Genomic DNA, 18,306 nt, shown 5'->3' with positions numbered 1-18,306 from the left:
CCATGGTAATTTTAATGTAGTAATTCGTAATTACAGATATTATAAAAGCAATGGCAAACATAACTATGTTAATTAATAAAACTAATGTTATTATATTACAAAATTAGATATTAACTACATCCTAGTTTTGACATTTCTGTTTGCTGTCCATTTAATTATGTTTACAAACGTCACATGTGAAATGAACAATATTTTCTTGGTCCGTACATTCAACATGTGCCCAACCTTGACATTTGATGCACTGCACCCAGTCTTCTTCAAACGATTCTTGACAAATTATGCACTCTGTGATCTCTTTTGTTGACATAGGAACACTACGAACCTCATCAAAGTCCAATTTCTTAACATGCTTCTTATATGGATTGTCCTCTATTTTCTTTTTACTTTCTTTAGGAACACCTGATTTTCGTGCTTTCTTATCTTTTTCATTTCTTCGTAGCTCTCTTTCAGCCTTTCTCTTCTCTGCGTTCATTCTTTTTTCTTCGGCAAGTTTCTTTTTTTCCTCAAGCTGCTCTTTGTACGGTGTTGATGTAAGAATCTCAGATTGCTGTGATCGTTGTTTTCTCCTTTTCACCTTAATTCGGGAAGAATTGTTTGCTGGAGAGATATCTGTAAGAATTTTCTTGAAATCAGATGAAACTGAAGAAACTGGAAGAGATGGGCCGACGAAAGAGTTTGAAACAAGAGCAGATGAAGGTCCTGGCTGTGGTTCATGGTGGATAGAAGTGACAGCAGGTAAAGTTCCCTGTCTTGAAATGTTCATATGTGTTGAAGTTCCTGGTTCCAGTAGAGTGAGATTAGTTGAAGTGAGAGCTGATAAAGTTCCGTGCTCTAGAATGTTCGTTTGGGTCGAATTTCCTTGTTCCAGAAGAGAAAGAACTGATGAAGGTTCCTCTTCTGACAGGTTGTTGTCTGTTGAAGTCCTTGTTTCTAGTACAGTGAGATGAGTTGAAGTGACAGCTAATGCAGGTCCTTCTTCTGATAAGTCGGTTGGACTAAGAGGTGATGTAATTATACAGTCAAGAACATTTGACATCTCACAGGGTGTAGATGTTACAGATTGACGAGCCTCTAAAGTTACTGCTCCAGATTCACAATCACTTGCTTCTGGCTGTCGAAAGTGCTCAGATGGTATGAAATCCAATTCTGTGAAGGCACCCGGGTTAATAGGCCAGAGTCCAGTGCATGCAAAAGCTAATTGCGCCAAATCCATCCTACATATTGAAGTGTAGGCAGTGTTGACCAAACTAGCTACATCCTTCTGTGAGATCTTCAAAGGGCTATATTTTCTCATCCAAACACCACATGCTTGATTGTAGGCTGCTTTGAAAGGCCGCATTACTGCCCTGTCCAAGGGTTGCATTTTATGTGTGGTATGAGGCGGAAGGCTTATCATGTGAACATTGTGTTTTTTTGCAAACAGAATAACATTAAGATCCTTGTGGCTGCTGTGCCCATCAAGTATGAGAAGAACTGGTTCTTCTTTAGTAGGATGAGTTCTTTCAACAAACAGCTCCAACCACTTCAAGAATGATTTGGCAGATATCCAACCACTTTCTTCAGCAGCGAATACACTTCCAGAAGGGGCATCCTTTTTTAGAATTGCATCTACTCGCTGTTTGTTAGGAAAGACAAAAAGAGGAGGTACAAAAATGTCACCTGCAGCGTTTATGCACAGTAGCACAGTCACATTTTTCCCCCTCTCCCCCGATGTGATTTTGCTCACTTGCTCACTTGCGATCACCTTGACATCATTGTCATGAACAATCGAACCGCCAGTTTCGTCACAGTTGTGAATCCTGCTGGGAGAGAAACTGTGCTTGTCAAGTAGCTCTGAGTATTTTTTGAAGAAACGTTCAACTTGATGTTTGTTGAAACCTAACGCTCTCTGCATGCTTGTGGATTCAGGTGTTCGTAGAGAAAGCTCAGGATGGCGTGCCATAAAGTCGTAATAAAACTGTTTACCAGCACTTTTTTGTTGTTTGTTAAACTGGTGAGGTATCTTAAGATGCTCAGCCAAATCAAATGCCAATTTCATAAATTCTGTCCTACTTAGGGGCATGAATCTGTCATCCTGATCTTTCATATAAAAAACCAGTTGATTTTCTATTTCGTTACTAAAAGTTATTTGAAATCTTCCCATCTGAGGAGTTAACATTACAGTTTTCCCAGCTTGGATGTCTCTCAGTCGATCTCCTAGTGTTGTTTTTGGAACCGAAAATGCTATAGCCGCCTGACGTTGTGACATTCTGTTAGAACGAACTTCAGAAATAGCCATTTTCATATTATTCTCACTCCATTTTCCTTTTTTTCTCCTCTCACTTTCAGCCATTTCTTTTCTGAAAAGAGACAAAAAACGAAAATGATACTTTTTTGTTTATAACTTAATACAAATTACATTGATTGATTGGCTCAGTGGACAATTTTTGAGTGGTAAGCACTGGATGACAGGTGGTCGGTACTGTACGATGGTTAAGTGGTCGGTACTGTACGACGTACACTGGTAGCAGTAGTGTCGACCACGCATTGTTTATTCATCACATCGTTAAAATCATTACATGCATTTTGACGTAATTGCATGTAGATTAAATATATGTAAACAAGAAATCAAAAACTCACCCAAAAAAGGAGAAACAGCGTAATCAAAATAACTTTCAACACTGAAAACAACAACAAGCACATTCAAGGTCCCGTAGCTCTCACAACTCTGAACGGACAAAGGTGTCGCCAAAGAATATAAGGAATGAAGATAAAACACTTCGCTGAATGCCTGTAAAGTGCTGCTATCTAGCGCCACAAGCGAGAACTAACGATGGTCGGTACTGTAAGACGGTCGGTACTGTAAGACTTTCCCCTATGTCTATGTAGCGTTTTGGCAAAATCAGTCTATTCAAACGTTCGAAATACATTTAATCTATTTATAATATAAAATTAAATTAAAAACTAATTTATTATAATCAATCTTATCTTTTATATTTAGTAAAACAATTTCATTATGGTTTGAGTATTTCAACTGTGAGTAATATTTATTGCTAATTAATCAATATTGATTGATCTATAATTATTGATATCCTGATTTATTTTGAAGTGAGTAATAATTTTGTCCATTCATATTTATTTCTATTTGAAACCATCTAATAATAATTACAAAAAGTTAGGTTTCTTAAATACATGGAGAAAAATAAATCAAAGCCAAAATTACCGCCCTGTGATATCTTGTTATTAAATTGTATAAATGGTTTTGCTGAGTAATACTATGTAATAATATAAATTTGGTTGAAAATATTATTCATTAAATTTGAGTTACTTTTTAAAACTTGTATACATTATAGTTAAAAATTGTTTTTGTGCTATAATTGGGGTCCTGAAAATTTTAACATTTTATATTGTGATAGCCTGTTTCAACTGTGTTATTTTGAAATGAGTAATAATTTAATTCATTCATTTTTATTTAGAAAAAATTTTTTTTTTCTTTTTACTCGCTGAAAAATTCACCCCTTACGAGTCAAGGTTTGAATTGCCAAAGAAGTTTCATTTTTATCTCACATACCGAGTTACACGCGCTCTTTTTTTTAATACAAACTTTCATAGTAATATTTTCAAAAAGAACACAATTCTAAATGCGTGACTCACGTCCCTGTGTTTATTTTAAATTTCCTTACTAAATACACTGAAGTTGTGACGGTGGTAACGTGTAGTCTCAGGGCTGGTGCCAGTGCGCCTGCAATCAGGGAGTTCGGGGACCTGGTCGGACAGCTCGGTGCTGCGGGTTGCCTGCGCGCGGCGCTGCCAGGGGCACGACTTCACGGAAATGGCCACTACCTTCTCCAGCTCCTGGAACTGTGTTCTCGAGCCTAGCCGTCTCTAACAAACCCCAGGGTACACAACGAGACTATAGCGTTCATCCTGCAGGACGACGGAAACCGAAAGACGCTTTATTGTTTACAACTCGTTTCATGCCATTAAAATTTTTGTAACTTTTAATATTAAAAATTCGGCTTCGTTAAGTCAGATATCACACTACAGCAAAATGTATGTCGGTAGTACAGTTACAGTTGTAATTTACAAAAAAAGAATCCCATCCTAAATGTCAGTGATTTCATGAAGGAAACTATTTTTAGCGAAGACAATTTTTGGAAAGTAAATTATTGTAAATTGTTAAGGTCTAAAACCTGCTGGAACCAAGATGGGGTCCTTCCCCCTTAATACTGAGAAGTTTTCCAGCCCCACTTCGTGACTCGTGGTTGTGAAGACTCGTGGTGAACCAAGGCCGCATCTGCGAGCACGAAAGAGGGGAGTGGTTCTAACAGTGTAGTGGCACTCGGGATGTGAATACTTAGTTCTGATACAATTGCCTGTCGGTGGGGGTTTAACTGTGTGCCTTCTTTGAACTCATCCACGAAGTGAGACGGGAGAACCCAGGGAAGATCCAACGGCTACGGCAATGTCCGCCTCGTATTCCACTCGCGCAGTTCCCGGGCTGGGCATCCCCGGGAATGTAAGTGGACCGCCTCGCTGGGTTGGTTGGGGGGGGGGGGGGGGGGGGAGGTTATCCAACAAGTGCACCATCGCGGCCCCTTGAAGGCAGTGCATAATCACGAACTGCCCAGGACTGTCGAGTGGTGTCTGTTGGCAGTCTACTTCCTGACGATGGCTTCAATTCTTTAAACGCGATTACATTTTATAATTAAAAACATATAAACTAATGTTTTTCATATTTTTTTAATGTTAGCCTTATAAGTTATTAAAGTACTAGTGAAGCAGTGATATGTTGAAATCATGGTGTTATGTTAAAAAAAAATTCTTGTGGGATATTGCATTTGACTCACCTGGAAATTCATTTAGATATAAAAACGAATTGAAATATTACTATAAACATATACGTAAATAATTTCAAATAATTGTTTTATCTAAGAATCGCAACTAGAATTTTTAACTAGTTCATTGGAATTTCAAATTATATAAAAATAATAATGAGTTATTCTTTCTTTGACTTCATGGCTCCAGAAAGGATAAAAATAACCGTCTGAAATTGGCCGGGAACAATATTTACTAATCAGTTATATATAAAGCAATAGTAGTTGTGTTAAACATGTGAAAGTTTGCCAAATTATTGAGTTAGTTTATAAAAAAAATATGTAATTAGTCGTCAAACAGCAAAAAAAAAAAAAAATAGGAAATTTTATTTTAGTTTCTAGAATTCCGTTGAGACAATTCAGCCACTGTAATAATTGTAGAGTGAGATGACCCGGGGACTTCTCGCGGGAACACTGCTTTGTTCGCCTTGTCCCTTTTTGCGGAGGGTGGAAAAGAAGGGGTGTGGGTGTTATAACACAGACTGCCTTGTCGAACAATGTCATCTCTTCCTGTCGCAGACTCCCAGTCTCGTTCCCCAGGAGACCAACCGGACTGTAGGCTTTCTTCGGTGGCCGTGATCGCTAAAGGTGATGTTACACGATACCTACCATCACTGCGAGTGGGAGTGACTTGACTCACATGTAGTGCCAGTGGTACCCGTTTCCCATCACTTGTGAAGCAACACTTGTATGTTTACGAGAGTGACAACCACATAGCGGTGTTTACAAGAACCCTTTTTGACAGAACAACAGTTGCAAAAGAATATGCAAAACATTGTCTCAAATTAGAATGCTCTAAAAAGTGGAACCGGACTATAAAGTGCGGTGACGCCAAATGGAACACTACTAAACAGGACCGGACGAACATTTGAAAAAAAAAACGCGGCATTCGTCTGGTTTAACTCGATCAATCAATGCTGTGAATTCAACCTCAGAAGAAGATCTCTGCGAGTAGGATTCACAGCATTTTAATTTCTCATGACAGCAGGATTGGCCAATCACGCAAGACTTCTCACACGGTTCAGCCCAGACAATAGCCGACAGACTACTTTCTCTGCGTCATTGTTCTTCTGTTATTAAGTTTATTTATGAAGACTAGAATTGTGCTTGGTGAAAAAAGACCAATGCCTGCATTCTCTTCAATTCAGCCAATGCTATAATAATTTCTTGAACACAAGTTAAAACAGTTTGTCTGAGCAGTCGCGCTGCTCAGGCTGCAGAAATAAGGTAGCATTGTTATGGGTGTGAATTGTATCGTTTAAATATCCTTTATTTCTGGTATGCGATATCCACTCTATTTTTTGTTATGTAAAGAGAAATAATAAACTAATATACTTATGTATACTAAAATAAATTTTATTTGTATTAATATAATTAAAAATAAAAACTTTTTTTTACTTCTTTGACAAAATACCTACGTTTAGAAATTATTACAAATTGCATGCAAAAATTAGTCATTTTAACAATTTTGAGTCATGTAAACTCTCATTAAGGCCTAAAGTTGTGGCTAAATTACCAATATTTCGTACTTTTTGGGAGTTCTTTTGGAGAAAGTATTTCATAAGTTTATTAAGAACGGAATCATTATATATCATAATAGTGTGGCTTGCACAGCTGAACGGCCAGTAAGAATAATTCAGGACGCGGTAGAACTAACTACATAAGTCAGAAAATGTTATTTCGTAAAAATGTAAGTTTTAAATTTTTTAAACTAGTCAATTACTCTGTTTAGTAAATTCACAGAAATGAGGAATTAAGAATTTGGTAGCCTAACGTCTCGAGCAAGCCTGAGTTGCTTGTCCATCCTGGTCCTGGCAAGTAGATTTACATAGATTAACATAATCTAGGGATAGGCAGAAATGTATAGCTCGAAGAGCCCCTTGTAGCATTAAAAATTCCTGAATATTTTTAAAAATAAAACCTGTGAAATTGCATTTTTAACCGCAACTGCGACCTTGTTTCTAGCCAATTAATTTTGCTGCAGGATAGACTCGATTGTTCTATGTATAATCAATCTATTTTAGGAAGCTCATTAACAACCTGACTTGTCCCGGGCTTCTGGGAGGGGCACAGGGAGGAGCGGGAGCGGTCCCCGAGCAGGGGTTGCTGCCCAAGAGCAGGGAGTGGTAGGAGCGGTCCCCCAGAGAGGTCGCTGCCTACCAGAGGAGGAGGGAAGGAGGAGGAGCGGTCCTGCAGAGAGGTCGCTGCCCACCAGAGAAGGAAGGAAGGAGGAGGAGCGGTCCTGCAGAGAGGTCGCTGCCCACCAGAGAAGGAAGGAAGGAGGAGGAGCGGTCCTGCAGAGAGGTCGCTGCCCACCAGAGAAGGAAGGAAGGAGGAGGAGCGGTCCTGCAGAGAGGTCGCTGCCTACCAGAGGAAGGAAGGGGGAGGAGCGGTCCTCCAGAGAGGTCGCTGCCTAAAACAATACTGCTCAAGTATTCAGTCACTTTTATTGGCCCAGAAATACTGGGAAGAGCTTTCTGCCTGGCTTAGCTCAGCCAGGGTAAATATACAAAATATGTACATATTCAGTAGGGAGGGCACATCTGTACCCTTCCTGTGCATACATATTCGACTTACAAAACTCTTTACATTCACTTGTATCATTAACAGTTTCTTGTCACAACACCATATATTTACATATTTGCCCTGAGTTAGACGGGGCAGGTAGACAAAGTCACCTTACTTTACATTCCCCTTTGTCTGCCATCTAGGGGCGGGTGGCGAACTAAATGTCCTGCCCATAGAGTGTGTAGGAGGGGTGGCGCACCTGGGGCTTGTGCTATTATACCAGCCGAGGCCAAAATGGTGGGTATGACAATTCGCCCCCCTCCCTCTGTGGTCTCGACTGGGATCGTTGCACATGCCAGGAGTCAGCACGCTGGGCTTCAGTCCCAGGGCTGGCTCCTCTACACTGGCCACTACACTTCGCTTTATGACAACCGGTACCGTGCCGGTTTGGTGAGGCGATCCCGTGGTCGTAGCCTCTGGCTTGGACTGGAGTGTCTTCTTGGAGTGGTGTTTTCCTCTTGCCGAGTGTCCTGTGGTCCTGATGACATCGTCCCTAATGATGGGGATTTGCGGAGGTTATCTGGGCCTGAGTTAGGTTTTCCGGTGGGATCCCTTAGTGGGGATTTTCGTAGGTCCTTTTGGTGGACCTTGATGGTCTTCTGAGGATTCATTTCTAGGGCGAGCACTTGCCCGCGTCTCCCCACTATTGGGTAGGGTCCCTGCCACCTAGGGGAGAGGCTGGCGCAGAAGTTATCCCCCTGTGAGGACATTGGGTGTGTCCGCCAGTAGGCCCAGTCCCCTACTTGGAGTGTTGATTCTTGCACTCCTTCAGGAGACGCAGGGTGAACCCTTTGGTGGTATTGAGACTGATGTTCTCTGGCGGCTTGTTGTCGGACTTCGGCTTTTTGGGGTTGGGTAGTGGGTAACTCCCATTCTCCCGGTCGGGGAAGTTCGTTTCCCAGCAGCAACTGGCTGGGGCTGCAGCCGAGCGCTTCATTGTATCTGTTCCGAAGGGAGAATAATATCGATGGGATATGCGAGTCCCATTGGCGGTGGTCTTCCCCAAGCCGAATCCGTATTCCCTTTTTTATTTCTTGATTCCTTCGCTCGGTGGGGTTCCCCCTGGGGTGGTACAGTGCGGTGGTCCATCGGTTCACTCGCCATCGCTTGCAGGCTTTGTCCCATTGTGCTCCGGTGAATTGCTTCCCATTGTCTGTAAGGATCTGTTTGGGATATCCCCAGCGTGAGAAGACTTCATTCTCCAAGGTTTGTATTAACCTTGGTGCTTTAGAGTTTCTTAAGGGAAATGCCTCCACCCATCGGGAGAAAAGGTCGGTCACCACTAATAGGAACCGATTTCCCCGGGCACTCTTGGGGTATGGCCCCATGAGGTCGGCTGCTACTGTTTCCCAGAGTTTCTCTGGGCGGCGAGGATGAAGGTGGTCGGGCCCCGCAGGTCGGTGTGCTTTGGCCGTGTTGCACCGATAGCATTGCCCTACATACTCTTCCACATCCCTCTTTATCCCGTCCCAGGTGTATCCCTTTTGGATTGCCCTCCGGGTTTCCGCCATGCCGGGGTGGCCGGCGAGATCCGCATCATGGTATTCCCTTACTACCCTTTCCCTTAAGGCTCGGGGAACTAATAGTTGCGGGTTGACCCCCTTGTCAGGCCATCTCACTAGGCCAGTGGGGTGGAGGCGGTGGGTGCGAGCAAACTGTTGATCAGCGGGCGATTGCTCAGAAGGTGGGGTATTATGTATGCGCTGCAAGCGCTGCACCATCATACAAATGCCTGGGTCTGCTTGTTGACCCTGTGTTATGGCTTGGCAGAGACTTTCTCCTAGGATCCCCGTTTGTTGTAGGCTCATCCCTTCCGTTGCTGTTGGAGGGAGTGGGTTCGGGTCTGCGACCATCCTGTCGTAGTCTTGGAAGTCATCTTCCAGTGGTGGTCCTGTGGGTGCTCGTGACAAGGCGTCTGCGAACTCATTGTCTTTCCCGGCGCAATGCTCAATGGTGAAATCGAACTCCTGTAACATCAATGCCCAGCGGGCGAGTTTCGCCTTACTGTCCTTCATGGATCCCAGCCACGTAAGTGCCCTGTTGTCGGTGCGCAACGTGAAATGCTGGTCTTCCAGGTATGGCCGAAATCGCTTGATGGCCCACATGATGGCCAAGCACTCCAGCTCATTGCTGTGGTATTTTTGTTCTGCCGGTGATAGCTTGGTGCTGGCATAGGAAATGATCCTTCGGTTTCCCGGAGTCGGTTCCTGGTATAGTACCGCTCCTAGTCCCTTTTGGCTGGCATCTGTTTGTAGCGTGAATGGCTGGGTTGGGTCGGGTCGGCCTAGCCTCTTGATCTGGGAGAATGTCTTGCGGAGGTCTGCCAGGGCTTGTGCTTGTTCGGCCCCCCAGTGAAAGCGCACTTGGGGGCTCAGCAGATCGGTAATGGGTTGGCAGATACTAGAGAAATGTGGTACAAATTCCCTGATCCAATTGCAGAGACCCATTAGCTTCCGGACTTGACGTACCGATCTGGGCGCTTCAGCTTCCATGATGGCCTGTATTTTCTCTGGGTTAGCTTCGTTTCCATCTGCTGATACGATGTGTCCCAGGTACTCCAGTTGGCTCTTTCCAAAGTGACATTTTTTTAGATGACAAGTTAGATGGTGTAACTGACACCGTTCCAGTACTTGTGCTAGATGGGTTAGGTGCTCCTCCCAAGAGTTGGAAAAAATAATAATGTCATCGAGGTAGGCAAAGCAGCATTGCCCAATGAGGTCCGGTAATACATCCTGTGACATCATTTGCTGGAACGTACTAGGGGCGTTCTTCAGGCCGAAGGGCATGACTTTGAACTGATAACGCTCCCCTGTCGGAGTGGTGAAGGCAGTCAAATGCTTGGAGTCTGGGTGCATGGGGATCTGCCAGTACCCTGATTTAAGATCCAGGGTGGAAAATACCCGTGCTGTCCCAATGGCTTTAAGCGTTTCGTGGATATTTACTGCCGGGGGCGCTGCACTGACTGTCGCCTCATTCAGCGGCTGGAAGTTAATGCAGAAGCGTGGTGTCTTGTCCTTTTTTGTCACTATGACAATTTTCGAGTTGTATGGAGACCGGCTGGGCTCTATGATATCCGCCTCCCGCATTTCAGCCACCTGTTCTGCAATCAACTTCCGCTTGAGGTGTGGAGGATCCCCCGGCCTACAGTAGATGGGACGGTTGTCTTTCAGCGTGATTTGGTGACATGCACTTGAAGTTCGTGGCAGGTTTCCATTGGGCATGAATACAACTCTATAGGGCTGGAGCATATCAACCAATTGTTGTTGAAGAGACTCAGGGAAGGCTTGTTGTAGGTCTGCCAATGATAGTTCCGGTAGGGATGTCTCAGTTACTCGCCGGGCTACCCAGTAGAGGGTTTGGCGTGGAGCTCTTCCAAAACATATCCGCTCTGCTTCGAAATCCATAACAGCCTTTTGTTCAATAAGCCAGTCTTGCCCCAGTATCATGTCTTCATGGAGGTCCTCGGCTACCCAGCAGGAAACTGGCACTTCCCTGTCTCCAATGTGGCATCTCAAGGAGGTCCTGCCTTGGAGCATAATACGGGTGTTTCGTTGTGCCAGTTGGGCATACTGTACTTGTGTGGTCATGGCGGCTCCAGTCTTCTGAACCAACTCAGCTTTTACGTAACTGGTAGTGGCTGCAGAATCCAGTAATGCATAGATTTGGTGAGGGCCCAGCTGTACGGAAAGGCGGGGTAGGACCCGAGGGTGGTTCTGCTGGATGCTCGTCACTTGCCCAGCTCCCTCTGGTTCTCTTGATATGGCCAGCGGGTTCTTGTATTCCTCCATTCCCTTGGGGAAGGTTCCGGAGGTAGGTTTCCTTCCCTTTATGCGTTTCCCTGCAAGGGCTTCTTGTCCTGGGTGTCCCGCTGTTGGCGTCGGACCGGGCATTCTGCGTTGAAGTGCCTCTCAGGGCAGTACCAGCATTTTGGTACCTCCTGGCGGCTGACAGGTTTCTCTTCCCGAGTGGGGAAGGTGTTCACTTTTCCCGTGGGAGTGCTCCGGATCTCTTGATAGTCCCGTTGTACTGCGGTTGCTCGGAGATGTAGCTCTGCCCAATCCTTGGGAGGTGGATGTCTGAGGAATGGCCGTAGGTTGGGTCTGACCAATTCCAGTGCCGTAGGAAGGAATTCCTTCACATTTCTATCAGGGTAGAGGCGTTCATATAGTTTCTTCTTGCGGGCGAGGAAACTCTCTATCTCCTCGCTGTCCTTCTGCTTGCGGCTGAACAACTGGGCAGTAAGTTCCGCGATTCGTGGCAGGCTGCCGAACTGGTTGGCGAAACTTGAGGCGAAATCTTCCCAGGTGTCGTAAAGTCCTTCATGACTCTTCCACCATCCAATAGCTTCTCCCATTAGTAGTCCTCCGACATGGTCAATCCATTCGCCCTGGGGAATCCCCTGGGTCTGTAGGGCCTGCTCCCAGTGCTGGAGCTGTTTGACAGGATCCTCATGGTCTTGTCCCCGGAAAGGCCTCGGTGTCATCTTCGTTTCGGCGCCACTGGGAATTTCTGGGATGTTCCTACATATCCCGCACTTGAAAGAGAGTTCTGTGAGGTTCAGTGGGGTGTCCTCCCAGCCTAAGCAGGATAAATGGTACTCCCGATAGCAGCTCTTGCAGGTGGTAAGTACTAGGGCAGTCCGTGGGCAGCCTTGGGCGAAGCATCGGCGTGGTACAACTGACGTTGGCTTCTGGTCCCGCAATTGTTCTCGGCAGGTTTGGCATATGTGGATGAAGTCTTGGGGATCGAGGTCTCGCTTATTGTGTCCCAGACACTGCAAGTGGAATAATGTCCTGCAACACACGCAGGGGGTTTGGGGTCCATCCTGGGCACTGCAATCTGGGGCGGCGCACGGTGTAACCTCCATCGCGGTACTTCTGTTGGGCGCCACCAGGTGTTGTCTGCACTCCTGGAAGTGGATGTTTGCTCCAGCTGTGCTGATGGCTCTCGTAGAGGCAGGGCGTGGTCCTCAGGTTATCCAAGCTGACTGGCCCCACGTTGGGCGCCAAATTGACTTGTCCCGGGCTTCTGGGAGGGGCACAGGGAGGAGCGGGAGCGGTCCCCGAGCAGGGGTCGCTGCCCAAGAGCAGGGAGTGGTAGGAGCGGTCCCCCAGAGAGGTCGCTGCCTAAAACAATACTGCTCAAGTATTCAGTCACTTTTATTGGCCCAGAAATACTGGGAAGAGCTTTCTGCCTGGCTTAGCTCAGCCAGGGTAAATATACAAAATATGTACATATTCAGTAGGGAGGGCACATCTGTACCCTTCCTGTGCATACATATTCGACTTACAAAACTCTTTACATTCACTTGTATCATTAACAGTTTCTTGTCACAACACCATATATTTACATATTTGCCCTGAGTTAGACGGGGCAGGTAGACAAAGTCACCTTACTTTACATTCCCCTTTGTCTGCCATCTAGGGGCGGGTGGCGAACTAAATGTCCTGCCCATAGAGTGTGTAGGAGGGGTGGCGCACCTGGGGCTTGTGCTATTATACCAGCCGAGGCCAAAATGGTGGGTATGACAAACCCAATCTAAAAGGGTTCCGATGATTTCGTCAACCATTATCCTTGTTTGTTACTGGCTGAGGGTCACATAGGAAAATTTCAGGAACACCCGAAGCCAATCATCAAAGAAAAGCAGATGTAATTGTGCTTTAAGTTTACTATGAATAAATGAATCCAGAAACCTCGAGACTTAGCTCTCGGTATACGGCATTTGGTAGGAGTATTTTCGTGAAAATTGAACGGAAAACGATGAACGGAAATATGGGATAAAGATGGCGGAACCGTGTGTAGCAACATCAACCGGTATATAGTCAATTTCGTAAAAATTAGAGTACGTAGCAAACTGTGTGCCCTGGAATATATCTGGTAAAGTAAAATAGTAATAATAAAAAGTAATTCCAGGTTTTAAAATACATTAGAAAATGGCATTACACTGTTAAAAAAAAAACAGTCTCCTTCCTAAACTCTAAATGCCCCGATAGTTTAGTGGTATAACGTGGTCTGGTTAACCTAAAGAGACGGGGTTCAAATCTCGCCAGTGTGATTTTTTAATAACACCTTAATATACTGTTGAATCAGCTTAATAAGATAAAGGTTTATTTGTAGGAAGTATTTGCAGACTGATTTCAGTCGTTTACGCAAAAACAAATTTACAAAATGTAACTGGTTTCATGAAATGTATTTTTTAATATTTCAGGAATATATTTTTTTGTAAGATTTGCGAATACTCTATAGTATCAACGGTTTTAATGAATTTTTACAAGGTGGTCAGTATTTTAATAAAATTTCTTGTCGACAATCAAGTCCAAGGCCCGTAATCTATTGGACTACAACTTTTACTATTAAAAATACCTGAAAGATGCCGCCACGTTCGTAATACTTTAGAGAATCAACAAAATTATAAACATCTTTGTCGCCATGTTCGTCCCAACACAATTTTCCTGGCAAATAAATTAAAAGTATTTTTTGATTTGCCATTGAATTTTCTTGTGACGATTCAGGTTTACAAAACGTATTCAAGGATAGTTTCACTACCATAACGTTTACACGTTTACATACGTTTACATACTTTTGGCACACTTATTCTGGACTTTCAGCCAGGCCCCCCACATCATTCGCTGGGCCTCGTTGCTGGAAGTCATGATGGCCCCTACCTCCTTTCTACCAGAGATAAAAAAAATATATTGTATTAATTATTAACCTCATCACAATTATTTTTCAAACACACATTAAAACAAGTCAGTTTTTAAATTCTCAACGTAAATTTATTTTGAATAATGGCAAATAAATGATTTAAATAAATTTATTTATAAATACCTCTGTTAGCTTAATTTTAATTATCACACAGGTATAATTAAACCTACCATAGTTAGGCTAATTAATAACATTATAGTAATAGGAGAGAACATTACAGTATAGTAATGCCTAATGCATATTAATGCATTTAATAATATTATGCCTGTTCTGATACGTTCAGAACACACACTATGTTTATCATTTATAAACAACACTACCTTTAGGTAAAAAATTATGTAAACAAAATGTTTTTATATAAACAATTTTAATGATGGAATATCAAATTAGTATTTCACAAATAGGTCCTACTACTAAAATTAACTTAAATTCAAAGCTAAACAAAAAAAACCGCGTACATTGATTAAAAATTATATTGTAGTATTTATGAAAATTTAATGTTTTAATTTTTCTGGCTTTGATCATTGAGAATTTTTCAATTGCATCTCAGAAGTCAAGACGTGATGCAAGACAGTGTTCGAATGTCAACACTACAAGTTAATTAACATGGACTTGGGTCATTCATGAACTTTGCCATGTTTTTAATACGTTTCCCAGCTGACTAAATGCTCTTTCTGCTGAAGCAACGGTAACTGGAATCGTACAAAAGATTCGTAATGCAAAACAGACATTATTTATGAATACTGGTTCTAATTCTTTTAATGGATTTATTTCAACAACTCTAGCGGGTTACTTGAAACAATATTTTGCTCAACTTGAAACACTCAATTGAATATATGTTTCACGTATACAATTTCGTCAGGAATGTTTGCTGACAAATCGTTTTTAAACGTTGTTACAAAATTTTCAGCCTTATCCCTCTAAACCACTGTCTTCCATAAAGCTGAATTGAAGAACTGAGCTTAAGATTTTAGTGAGTGTATTAGTTGCTTCAAATCTTATCTTCAGATCATCTAAAATAAGATCCACAGCTCTATACACAATAATAGTTTTAAAATGTTTTTCTTCTTCTGTATTAGTTGTTTCCATTTGAGGGCGACATCTTAATTTTGGAAACGTAGATGGTATGTTACTGATTCCGCCACTAAAAGTGACATCACTGATGATGTCTTCACACGAATTTCTCAGTCGCTGTGTGTCTTTCTTCAGATCATTCATTAGTTTCACTTCAATGTCCAGAGAAATACTTTACAACTGATTTTTTTTTCCTTTGATGCAGTCCAACACCTTGAACCAAAATACTGTCATACACAGGCCTTGAAAAGAAGAAAATTATTTTTTGAGACCCATAACTTTATTGTATGTTTTTAGTTCTAAACTTGACTTTAACTCGGTTGACATTCGTTCTAAAGGCTTTAATAGTCCTGGGTAGTGCTTTGTGACGGGAACTACGGTTTTAAATATTTCTTACACTTTTTTTTTTTTTTTTTTAGAGAGAGAGGGAAAGCGGCACTTTAGAAGTCAAAATATTCCATCCTGTGGGGCTATGTGGGAAAAAAATTATACATTGTTTCCAAATTTCTAAAAAGGTTATAATTTATGGGCATATGTTTACTATATAAACTTCTATTTTCTTTAAGGAGTGAGCTCCACATGGAGAATAAAATGCTACATCATTTTTCTCTAAAGTCTTGATTTTACTCCTTTGACTTTTCCACACACGTTTGATCCTCCATCGAACCCTTGAGCCCTGCAGTCCTGGAGAGGGATATTATTTTCTGCTAAGTCGGTTAAAATACCATTAGTAATATCTTCTCCACTTTTTTCGTTACAGTTTACGAATTTCACAAACCTTTATTTTATTTCATATTGGTTAGAGTCTTTATTTTGAATGATATATCTAAAAATAAATCCATTTTGTTCTTGATGCGATGCATCAGGAGTTGAATCAACTATTAGACCATAATAAATTGTTTCTTGCCTTTCTTCAAGTATAACTTTTAAAATATTTTCATCGTAAAGTGTAATGAACTCACTTTTGACTCATCCAAGATAAGTAGTGGGCTTGTCCTCTCATATTTTTTCTCTTGCAATTGCAGATTTTTTACCTAAGCCGTGCTCCCTGGTGGTTTCATCGTATTTCCTATTAACTCCAAAGTCCCGAGAAAATTGCCATTATTTGCATTATTAATTTATACATTATCTCCTTGGAAAGGCTACCCCCTTGATGCTATAAAGAGAGTCACATCTTAAATTGGTTGTAAAATTGCTTTACACTTCTGTGCATCGTTCAAAATTAGTTTTTGAAGACCAGTGTCAATACCTTTTGAATTAATTTATTGTTGGAGGGATTGCCATTGACAATAAGACTTACGATGTGGATTGCTGTTTTCATGCTCGGGAAGTTTATACATAACATTTTTTATGTAAGTTGAGCCGGAGAAAATCCTATGTTTGCAAATTTGCTTCTTTTTGGGCCATTAGCAAAAAGAGTTCAGGATATGCAATGAAGTGTCTGTTTTTGAAGAACTCCAAATTAACCAGTCTCTGGGGTACTTTTCTCGATGTTTACAGGTTTAGAATTGAGATGATAGAAAAAGATTTGTTATCTTTAAAAGATTTGTGCAATGGGAGTGCATGACTTGATGTAAGTTTTTGGACATACGCCATTGCTATGGCGTATGTCCCAAAACTTACATCAAGTCAGAAAAAGATTTAATGTGTTATATTTAGGTAATGTCTTAGCATGGCTACATATGTCTTGAAATTTGATATTATTTTGAGGACAATAGTCTGGCGTTTACTATCATTACTTATTTCTGGCCAAATGCCTGGTTCGGTAAAATCTCAAATTGATTTATCATTTTTAGAACTTTCGTCAGTTGAAATGTCGTTTCCGTAATTACTACCCTTATTGAGAGAATCTACATGTCCTTTTCCTACCTGCACCTCAGAGGAAGTCTTGTCTGTATTGTCATTATTTTCAACCAATAATTCACTGGACACCGTCGCATTATCATTAATAGTATAACAATTAGGCAAACTGTCACTTAACACTTTCATCATCAGCACAAAGAGAACGGTTATCACTGTCATCATTATTTTTTAAAAACTTTGATATATTATGCCGGCCTACAGCCCCTTTTGCATCTTTAATGCCTTTAACTTCCGTTTTTGCTCCCCAGATTTATGTTTGAAATTACCCGTAGACATAGTAACATAGTAAAGCAACTATTATCTGTTTAAAAACAATTACATACCTACACAAACTGTCATACGGAAACACACCACGGAAACACTACTCAGTACCAAGCACTTGTGAGGGTTGTCGATTCACTGACGGTACACGGGATATATTGTTGAGAGGAGCAAGCAGGCCACGGGGTAGGAAGACTAAAAATATCAATATTACGTCATTGACCTTGAGCCGAGTCGCCTGTTAGGGGCGGGCAGTGTTCTGCACTGTCAAAATGGTGTCACGTTAGATGGTGTTGGTTTTGTTACTCACAGTTGTAGATTCAGACACTTTCTGTACGCACAGCATATTCCGAATCATATTAATCTGGTGTAATATTTAATCGATGCAACTAAAACTAGGCCTACCTGTTTTAATTGTTTTATAAGCTGTATTTAAAATGTTCTACTTTTTTCTTTCCTTCGCGGCCCCCTAGGCCCACGGGTCCTGTTGTCGTAGCAACGGTAGAACCGGCCATGTGGGGGGCCCCTGCTTTCAGTCTATTAAATGTCCGTTTTGTGATTCGCGCTTATATAATTGAGTTCTTACTGCATTATAAAATTCACCTTCAACTTGCCTATAGAAGTATAACCTCAAAAATTCCGGCAATGGTAATTCCCATCACATTTTCAGCGTAGCGTTGAGTAATTTAAATGCAACGCGTTCGGTAATCCTTTTATACAGCTATCCCTGAGAAACAAATTAATCGCATATTTAAGAAGAAAGGGCCTTAGTCACTGCGATATAGTTAAAAAAAATCAATGAAAACTGTACAAATGTACATGTGTTACGATATATGTGAAAGAATAATATAATTCAAAAAGTTCTAAGTCTGACCGGCATATCCAAAGTGCATGGAACACTTAATGATCAAAAGTTAAGTGTAAAAAAATATTAAAATCAGGGACATTGGACCCTTTCGTAAATTAAATTAAATGTTGG

General features: G+C 41.8%; 2 protein-coding genes across 2 annotated transcripts in view; both read right to left on the bottom strand.

Annotated features, from left to right (window-relative positions):
• The window catches only part of LOC134527786 (short neuropeptide F), a 186,011-nt gene that overhangs the window by 89,417 nt on the left and 78,288 nt on the right, over positions 1 to 18,306 (bottom strand). The gene's annotated exons all lie outside the window — the stretch shown is intronic.
• Positions 11,251 to 11,907, bottom strand: LOC134527738 (activity-regulated cytoskeleton-associated protein-like). The gene has a single exon (XM_063360667.1). It carries the CDS (start codon positions 11,905 to 11,907, stop codon positions 11,251 to 11,253), a length of 657 nt encoding a protein of 218 aa, XP_063216737.1.

Source organism: Bacillus rossius, chromosome 1 (assembly GCF_032445375.1).
Source record: "Bacillus rossius redtenbacheri isolate Brsri chromosome 1, Brsri_v3, whole genome shotgun sequence".
Classification (NCBI taxonomy): domain Eukaryota; kingdom Metazoa; phylum Arthropoda; class Insecta; order Phasmatodea; family Bacillidae; genus Bacillus; species Bacillus rossius.
Note: the sequence above shows the minus strand (reverse complement) of the source record. Positions and strands in the feature narration are given on the sequence as shown.

Bases quoted from the DNA above. Each gene is read 5' to 3' on its own strand.
- LOC134527738 (XM_063360667.1), bottom strand. From the start codon at position 11,907: ATGACACCGAGGCCTTTCCGGGGACAAGACCATGAGGATCCTGTCAAA.